This window comes from Megalops cyprinoides, chromosome 19 (genome assembly GCF_013368585.1).
Source record: "Megalops cyprinoides isolate fMegCyp1 chromosome 19, fMegCyp1.pri, whole genome shotgun sequence".
Classification (NCBI taxonomy): domain Eukaryota; kingdom Metazoa; phylum Chordata; class Actinopteri; order Elopiformes; family Megalopidae; genus Megalops; species Megalops cyprinoides.
The window spans coordinates 15,269,328-15,279,520 of NC_050601.1; the positions used below are offsets into that span (position 1 = coordinate 15,269,328).

The window sequence follows — 10,193 nt, forward strand, 5'->3', positions numbered from 1 at the left end:
CTTCCAATGTATACAGCACACATATCCCAAGAAACAACAGCTGACGAGATCACACCATCCATATTGGATACAGAGGGACTAGTGGAATGTAGCCAATTATATATAGCAGGGGTGGCAAGCCTGACCCAGAATAGGCAGTAAATTTACCAGCGTCATTATCCAGAGGTCACAGTAAAAAGCTTCTGAATATGTAGTGCCAGATTAATTTATTATACTACCATGAGAACTACCATGCTTTCATCATCCATGTATCCATTATATGCTAAATGTTTTATTTTACCCTTCACATGGGGAAAGGTGATGGAATGGCTAAGGCAAAACCTACACTGCAGTTCCACTGTTTTGTGCTTCTGTAATAACAGGGAGCACCTGAACACTTTTCTCAAGAGCAACCATCACAAAACAGCATTTTACATATTTCACGTGACCCAGCAATAACATTTTTAACCACGGCATTGATCCCATCTATAATAGATAAGTACAACCTATTTTGAATTGGATTAATGCTATGATTAGAAATCCCTCACACTCACAGGGCCACACATGAAGCTGTAAAGTGCTGCATAGGCTCTAATGCCACAGGTTGCCCAACCCTGATATACAATGCTCACCTGCACAATCTACTTCCACGACAAATGAGGCATTTTTCTTCCAAATTGCAGCACCTGACAATACACACCCATACTGGGAAATAACAGTACTCACCCTATTGTTGAAGGTATACTATCCACATTTTAGCACACTTTGCAATAAGGATCAAGACTTAACTCATTAAGCGGGTGAGGAAGGACAAGCACACAGCCTCGGGGTGCATTCTGGAGAGGGGTGAAAGCAGACGTGAACCGCTTAACATGAGAAGACGGCACACTGGATGCTGGATTGGTGCGTAAAACATTGACAGCCATCTAACCAGCAACAGTACATGCTGTAGCATCGACTGGAGCTTGCTAGCCATTAAAAAGAATCAGAAAAAATGGTAAATATTGTTGAAAATCAGTATTTAAGATTCTGCTTAGCTAGCTAGCAATTGCATGATAGTCACTTGCCTTGATTTCCCTTTTCAACTTTGCTCGGGGTTCCCCATCATGTTTTGGTCATTCATTTTTTTAAGGTTAAACAACAGAAAGTTACATTTGCATCTAAGCATCTTGTGTCCATGAAATTTCGATGGGGGTAAAAATGATTTCCTTCTTATGACCTCTACTGCAAAATCAGGACAGTAAAAAAAGTCACACAGTACACGTTTTAATTTTTGTGCACATAATCCTGCGGTTCAAATGCAGACTGCAATACTGTACTGTACTGTTTTAGCCTTGTTGTGATTTTTATTTTATTACAATCATGTTGCACCTGCTCAACTTATTTCAAAATTAGTAAATTTCCACTGTAATTACCAGCTACAAAACAATCATCTGATGATAGACATTCATTTCCCTTAAATTGCTGGGTGGTTGATAGTCAAGCAACCTATTTCTATGCCATAAGGCACACTGCCAACTCCTCACCCCTTAATTTTCCTAAAATGAAGTGTCCACAGAAATTAAATGACAAGGAAACAAAGGCACGGGCCAGCATGCACACTTTAGAAACACCTACGGTCAAAGACCGTAGTGCAGCATTGCAGCAGAAAAACAAACTGCAAAACTACAAGTGAAACACTACAAAAGACTGGCCTTTCCTACTGAAACAAATTCTACACATTCTACTGTCACAACGCCAAGCAAGTCAAGTTTTCCTATGTGGTTCAGTGGCTTGACACAATGTGACATGTCTAGCATTCCTAAACAGATACACTTTAAAAAGGTGTGGCAGCATCACTAACCTACAACCTTCTATTAGAAGAAATACAATCTGGCAACTGTGATATTGCCTTCATGAAATAAAAACAAGAAACAAAAGAAGGATATTCTCTGAGCTGGGCAGGGAACACTTGCTAGGATGAAGAGATTTCTTGTTGCATGTAATATGCCCACTGCTCGTTTGGGCCCTAGGCAGGCCAATGGAGTGGATTTCCTGTGTAATGAAGAGTACAGGACCGAAGCAGAGTGATCCCTACTTGTACTTGTGCCCTTCTGTGAATGAGTTGATCTTTGAGTTGCGAAAATCCTTACCCCGTTACAATTATGAACACCTTAGACAGGAGGGTGGGGAAACACTGTTTGCAATCAGGGGTTGGAAACTTCCGCTTTCCACCAAAGCCCTGAGAGGTGCACACCCAGCAATACAAGCATGAAACATTGAATCTGATGAAACACTCAGTCCAGCATTGGTTCAATGACTCGCAGGGCTGTCACTGAGATGAAGAAAGCAACCAAAGACAGGCCTGTTTCCTTTAGAATTGATTCCTTGCCTACCACCACCCAGAGACACTTATGTGCGATTGGAAATACCCTTCACCGTCCCTCAGGCCCCGTCGGCCTCTAGCACCCCACCCCCGGCTCAGTAGCTGCTTGTGATGTAGAGCATGATGGCATTGGCCACATCCATAGTCTCATCCTTCTCCAGCACAATGTCATACGCATTCAGGTAGGACTCCTTCCGCTCCTGCACCTGTTGGAACAACAGGTTATGACTGTTGACTAGGTTTCTCCAAACAGTAAAATACAGAGCATAAATAGTAGCCAGCATTCCCTTACTTATAGGCTCAATTCTTGTTTTCTATTCCTAAAACAGACCTCAATTATTGTCTCTAGAAAACAGAAATCAGATGCAGCAATGCAGTTAGTTCTCTTTGGCCTCCCAGCTCCATGATATTTGACAATTTATGTATTTTAACAACTCGCATACATAAATAAAAAAATCATTCTGAATTGAAAAACTACAGCATAACCTCCGTTGCCCTCGTCGCTGAAGTACCTTGTCGTTGAGGTAGCCGATCTTGAGGATGTTCTCCATGCTGTACACGCCGTCAGCCATGGTGAGGTCTCCCAGCGAGTCCCCCAGCAGCAGGACATTGTGCCGAGCCCTGAGCTCTTGGAAGTGGCCCGAATTGAGCAGCGCCCCCTCCCGCTTGTTGTAGATGTGGATGAGCTGACCTTTGAAGGCACGAAGGGCACCCTGTACATGATGGGAGGAGCTAATCACAAGGAGATCTGAGGAATGCATCATTTCACTTGGCTTCACGGCGGTGGCAGTAGACTCTGCAGGACTTAATCATTGTGCACTGCATAGAAATGGCATTCATAACCTACAATTTACAAATTATGCATACCATATTTACAATGCTGTCCAGCGTGGGGTTCAAAGGTACAACCTTCTGCTTATAGGCTCAATTCCCTCATCATTACATGTCTGTTCCATTTCAATTCTCTTTCCTGAGAATGGTCCTAAAAATCTGACATTCAGTGTAGCTGGTTTGTTTTATACTTAGCTGGTTTGTTTGCACTTTGCCTGGGAGACACACATGTTCAGTTAATACCTGTGGTATTAAACTACTGATAATTTTCAGGGGACGTTCCTATTTTTCTTCACTACATGCTGCATGACTCGTTGTATTTATGGAGACCTATCTGTAAATTATGTTGAACCCAGGAAAATAACTGGAGGTGGGAGAGATGTGTTTGGAGACACCTGCTGGCACCCCAAGTTGGACTCACGTTCTCATCAAAGTCCATGTAGTTGGAGAAGATCTTGACGTTGGGGTGGAAGACGCCGGCCTGCCGGATAACTTCCTCCAGCACATCCCCAACGCCAGCCGAGAAGATGAGCAGAGGGATGCTCTGCTCTTGCAGCTGGTCGAAGAACACCTGGTAGCCCTCCCTGTGGAGCAACAAAGTCCAATATCACCCCCCATTCTCCTCATACTAACGGTAACAGTGCAGGGCTCAAAATATCACTCCTACTCTAGAAGTTTAATCCATAAGGGTTTGTAGGAGTTCAGACTTTGAAACAATCTGTAATCCTACAGTGTCTATATCCAGACATGCACAGAAATACTTCTTGACATTCAGATAACTCATCTGGTATTGCCATGGAAGCTGATGATATTTCTTATCACTTGATCATTGCATGGTACCATAACATCCATGCGGGCTAACGTAGGGATTATACAGTACTGCCCGTCCATGGTGGTGCTGTTTATCTCGCTTCCAATGGCATGTGCTTTTTACCTGAGCATAGCGTCAGACTCCCTGACCACAAGGGTGAGCAGGTCCTTTCGAATCTTCTGCTGGACGAGGAGGTCATGGGCTTTGGTCCACCTGTGTGAGAGACACAACACGTGGCTGTACAATGTCTTTGCGGCACGGTGAACGGCACTGACGGCCTACCGGAGCTGAGAGCTCACCACTCCACCATGAGAGGCAGCTTCTCCTCCACCGAACGGCCGCTGTCGATCTCGATGGGGTAGTATGTGTTCAGCAGGTCCTCCAGCTGCAGGGCCGGGAGAACATACAGTCAACCTCTTCTGACAGAACAGCTTGAACCTCTATTACACCACTGACATAAATGAGGTATCACCAACAGCAGATCAGTCTCTGTTTTTCTCAGGTCTGTCAATGGTTGTCCCATGCTCTGGGACTTTGGCACAGACAGTGATAGAAGGCTGTTATCCATCCTGCTGCTATCAAAGTATCGCTGCTGCTAGTCTTGCCATTGTTCTGCTCTATTCCCAACACCATTTGGAAGCATTGACTCCTTTCCAAAGGAATTTTGCATAGAGGGCCCTCACCTTTTCCCTGCATTCTTGACTGATCAGCTTGCTGTTTTCCAGGATATCTTCAGCATAACACACAGAACACAGACAAGAAATCAGTAACTTGGATTTACAAATGGATAAATGACAGAACTGAAAATTAATCTGCAAACAGCACAATAATCTGTGTGATACCACACCAGGTCTAATATCACACTACATCTGATGATTCTCTATTCTCCAGCTACAAATTATTTAATTTATACAATTCATCTGAATTGTAACTTTTGGATTTGCTTTGAAAAGGTCAATAGTGTGACAATAACCAGAATAACAATTACCTTTATATTTATATCTTTATATTTCGTATAGAAAAATATACTAAACAGGGTTCCAAGCCATTTTCTCAAAAATAGTCCCAAAATAAACCGCATAATCATTCTCTGAGCATATACTGTATCTCTCAAACTGAGAACAGCAAGTACAATTTATATGTGAAGTTGGTGATAAGAAAGGAAATGCTGATGCCAGTTGGGAAATGCCCCGACTCCCACTGCGTGCAAACACGGCTCCTCTACTTACTGTGGCAGGTAGGGCAGCGCTTCCCATTGTATGCAAACCTGGTGAGGGTCATATCAAAGTCAGAGATCACCTGAGAAGGGAGAGACAATGCAGTGTTACTTGGATGTGCTGACATAAATATTGGTGATAAAAAACATTTTGTAAATCAAAAAATACAGGCTAGAGGTGGGATGTGCATTATTCCAAAGTTTCGTAAAACTGATGAGGTTGTAAAACAATGATAAGATTTCTGTGGTTTAAACATGCTTTAATGACACAGGGCATTGTCTGCAGCATGGCCATGGGTTTAACCCTATTTTCACCATGCTTTCACTTCTACACAAATTCCATATCCATTACTTGTAAGATGGAAGGCAGATACAAAACTAGAGCCTGGGCTTTAAATGTTCCTGTCCAACCAGGCAAATTCAGTTACCTGTGCGGTGATGGGGCTGTGTGTGTACTCTATATGTACTATGTGTGACCCTCTCCGCATGAAGCCAGGTACCTGCATGGTACTGGGACCCGCCTGCTTCATGGCCTGAATGATCTCCTCCACCCTCCTGCGGTCCCTCATGTACACAGAGGGCCTGGATAGCTCAGGGATCTGTGAAGAGGTAAGGGGAGAGGAAAGCACAGTCACAAGACACAGACCTAGCAGCACACTGCAAAAAATGGATGATAAACTTTATGTTCTTTGACAAAAATTTTAAAAAACTGCATAAATATTTATTATAATTCTATACTGGTAAATCAATAAAAATAAGAACAAAATCACGGCAAATTTGCAATCCGAGTCCCATTTATATGCCTAGTCCTTAGCAAAGTATCAACAGTGTTATTACAGTTCCAATAACACACAAAAAGAGCTGTTAGTTATATTCAGAAACTAAAATGATCCCCTGTAGGATAAGGAGTAGACTGAAGTTTATGTAAACACAGCCACTTGCCTTCCTGTGACTGCAAGCGAGTTGCAGATATAAAGACATTTTTCTGGAAAGCCCTATTAGGTCGAAGTCAAACAAGGTGCTATGCATAATGGTATTACTTACTGATCCTAATTACATTTTTTGGTAGAAGGTAATTTTCAGCTGATCTCTAAGTCCAGGTAACTGGTCCAACTAAAGGGTGTTTCATGTGTTCCCTAAACATGTATCATTACATACATCAATAGTAAAGCCTAAACAATTTTCACTCCATGACTAAAAATGCAATTACTAAAGTAAATAAAAAAGTTACTGTTATTCAGCACATTTCAATGTTTTTGCAATTCTACTGTCACCCTTGTGGGGGAAAATTGATCCGTCTATTTAACCAAAAGCTAAGTATAGCTATGAAAATTCAAAATCTCTGCTACACTTCCCTGTATTACCCAGAAATGAACACCTCACAGTGTGGATGTTGTAGACTTCTCCTGGTAAACTCACAGAAACCCATCAAAGATTTATTTGTCCACATTTTCAATACTATACCTAGATATTTGCTGACAAGGGAGATACAACAAAAACTGATAATTCACTCACTTGCCGAAGTTGTTAATTTCCATGGCAAACCAGAGCATCCACAGCTCTGTGTTCCTAAACAACAGCAACTGACCCCTAATGAGCATGCTGAACCAGGAGAGATGGCTACAGATAAAAGTCAACAAATATTGACATATTTACTGGGGCACATCAGGTCACTGCAAGTGCCGTGAACATACTGCTGTCTATGCCTCTACAACACCTCATTTAACTTAAGAATATTAAATGCTAGTTTAAATCACCTAATCTTTCATTGTAAAGCAAGCATCTGCAAATCCTGTAGGGCCAACAACTGCACAGCTACAAACAGCAGACAAGCAGCGTGTCCACTCTTCCATGTTCACGTTTAAATGTTATTGCCCGTTACCTAAGAGGCTTATATTTAATAAAACCTAGACCTTATAAAATAAAGAGCATTTTTTATTTTAAATTTCTTTATTGAAAAAACTAAAAGTGGAATATAGCATCTGTATGTAATTACAATGGTTTTGTTGCCAATTTCATTACTGTAGTAACTTCACCCCAACTGCTGTTGCCTCTTTTGTTATTAGGCTGCTCAGTCCTTTCAGGCAGCTGTATTATGCATTTCCCTCAGGCAGAGGTCAGGCCCACGTGGCTCTGAACAGCAGACAATCCAACAGCAGAAGACGTCAGTGACTTAACCACCAATCGGCTCATTGTAATTACAGTATGATTTTACTATGCACTGGCTGACCACAGCTGCTTGCTGTTAAAAAACCTGAGTAAAAGCTTTGATTGCATAACCGCCCTGTGACCCTGCTCTTCAGATTCAAGCTGACTGACTCTGATGTCATACTACTGTATATGGGCTCTCAGTATATTCACCTGCACCACTGGAGATTTATGCAGCTGATGTCACAGGAGGCTGCACAAGGTGAGACTGGGCAAACAAGCAGGAGCAAAAACTACAAACATATCCATGTTTGTTCTAAGCAAAACGTGCATTATGTACACACAGTAAAGAAACACATACTTAGTTTACTTCATATCATTTCTCTTTTCCTTCTACAGCAATGCCTCCTGTGAAATGCTCTGTGATATTATGTTTATTAAGAGAGCCACAACAAATCACTGACTCAGCGGAATGCATCATGTACTTCATGCATCATGACATCCACATTAAATGCGCCCCCCCCCCCCCCCCCCCCGACTTTTTTTTCTAGTACTTGAAACCATAATTTAAAATGCTTGCCATTATATTTTTGTTGATGCTAACTGATTTGTAACTACACAAAAATATTCAAAGACGCATTTCAGGAGTGCTGTACATACATTACATACATGTGTGTGCGTGTAAAAATAGGCTACATTTTAAAGCACTCGACATCATTGTGTTTGGCTTGTTCATTTGAATTGAAACGCACTGGTACAAGAGGCATGCGTCTGTTCATAACACCAGACTGGCATGGCAACATGTATTAAATGAAATGCCTTCTTCTGGGGAGAACTTTGGAGGAGCAGTTCTCAAAAACTGTTATTCCCAAAACGTGGCCGTTTCCACTTCCATTTTAAGCCTCTACTGAGATTAAAATGATTTAGAAATGCTGTGCCCTGAAGACAGGAACCGGTCTGATTACAGCACTTTTTCGGTTAGGGACCATTTACAAATCAGTATTGGAGCTCTAAAAATACAGCTAAAAACAGATCATGCCTCTTAAACAAATGAGCAGTACCGATAAGTATTCATCTTAATTCAGAAGCCGATAGGTATATATAAACAACACACGCTACTGAGGCTCGACGGAGGTGGGCGTGACGCAGACGATCATATTGGCGAACATGTGCAACAAATCATTTCATTTTAAATAGCAAGTCGTGCTGCAAAACAGCATGTCATTTTCACCTGAATTTAAGCAATCAGAACTTCGCTTCCTAGGTAGCTGTTTGAGAAATCCTGGCAGCGTTGCCCTTATGAATGTAGCTAGCTGGCTAGCTAGACTAGCTATCCATTGTGTCACATCGATGAGACTTTATGGCTTCAATATTACAGTGTGCTTTGTAGCTAGCTATCGTTAACTAGTTGATAGAATCTAATCTGAATACCTAGTCAAGTCTACAAAGAACTGTTCCACAATGCACTAAGGTAGTCAGCTTCCTATAACTAACTTGGTGCATTGCTGCAATGAACATACTAATCTAACGTTAACCAGAATAGCTACGAAAAATGCGTACACAATGTAGCAATGTGTTGTCTACCTTCAAAGCGATCTTACTAGCAAGTAGAATAATTGGTTTGGTTAATCTCTTCGTCGAAGGAAAGAGTTTGATAATAGATAACGTTAGTTATCTAGCAACCTAAGAAGAGAATTGGGACATGATCCGTCTTGGGACTGACAATGACATTCGATCTGCTTGACAAGCTAGCTAGCTGGCTAGTTATTGCTACACAGGAATCAAACTGGAATTACAAAACTTACCATTTTTTTCAGAATTTTGTGATTCAGCTACAAGTCTACAAAGCTAGAACACGTGAACCACCAAGCAGAGACCCTTACGCCACTGTACAAAATCAAGCACAAAATCCCTGCAAACCTTTACTTGCGTAAGTTTCGAATCCTTAGCTGCGTGTGCCCCGTCAAACAACTAACCTTACTAAAGAAAAGTTCCGCCCATTTCTACCCCCTCAAGAAGATAGAGTATAGATATTTGCCAGATGTTTGATTCAGAAAACCGAGAAAAGAAACGCAGTTCTTCAAATGAACATGGTTCACTGCTTTTTAATCAACCTACCTAAATGTCTACAACTACTGAAACGGGTGCTTGTAACTACACATCCCAAAACAAAAATAACTGGAAAAACTGCAGTCGTAGGCTAGTTGGCTGACCTTTTAAATAATTCCATTTAATACGAAAAAGACTTGATATATTAAGTGGCATGGGTTCTATGTGTTGGTATTGTGTTGGAGTAGTACAGTCCTTACTATGTTATGTAATGTTCCGTGCCATTTTGTTGGATACACTTTATAGTACTTTGTGAGTACATTTACATTTTTTGTCCCAAAAGACGCTCCGAACAAAAGACGTAAATGTAAATGCACTCACGCCTTGTAAGTCGCTCTTGTTCGGAGCTTCTGTTGGGACAAAAATGTAAATGTACTCACATCATGTAAGTTGTTCTGAATACGTGTGCTAAATTAAATAAGAAACATGCAAGTATAATGGTGCTGATACGGAGGGTTACCATGACAATATTCCCTAATGTTATATCAGATGTTGCACCGTGATGTAATAATTAAATGTTCTAGAGCGTCAGAGAAGCAGGGCAGTTCCACGACTACGTAAACGATTAATAAGAGGTGAATACATGGATGCATTTTGCCATTGGAAAAAGCCCGAAACGCTTGAAATGTTTCGTTCAGGTGTTTATTGAAAAATCCCTTGTAAAATGTGGTCCTTGTGAAATAAGACTTTGTCTTACTCCCTCAACTTCCAGAGGTGGAATGGAGCTGACAAGG

General features: G+C 41.4%; 1 protein-coding gene across 2 annotated transcripts; it reads right to left on the reverse strand.

Moving 5' to 3' along the window:
• Positions 1-537: 537 nt before the first annotated feature.
• On the reverse strand, positions 538-9,298 carry LOC118794794 (7-methylguanosine phosphate-specific 5'-nucleotidase-like). 2 transcript variants are annotated; one of them, XM_036553060.1, is made up of 9 exons: positions 9,271-9,298; positions 5,703-5,801; positions 5,216-5,285; positions 4,670-4,716; positions 4,286-4,371; positions 4,110-4,199; positions 3,597-3,759; positions 2,857-3,057; positions 538-2,550 (listed from the first exon to the last, which is right to left on the reverse strand). In XM_036553060.1, the coding sequence occupies exons 2-9, from the start codon at positions 5,769-5,771 to the stop codon at positions 2,440-2,442; spliced, it is 837 nt and encodes a 278-aa protein (XP_036408953.1). In that variant the 5' UTR covers positions 5,772-5,801; positions 9,271-9,298; the 3' UTR covers positions 538-2,439. The 2 variants fall into 2 exon arrangements, with proteins under 2 accessions (XP_036408953.1, XP_036408952.1); XM_036553059.1 differs by having other exon boundaries at positions 9,156-9,286.
• Between the last annotated feature and the right edge of the window lie 895 nt (positions 9,299-10,193).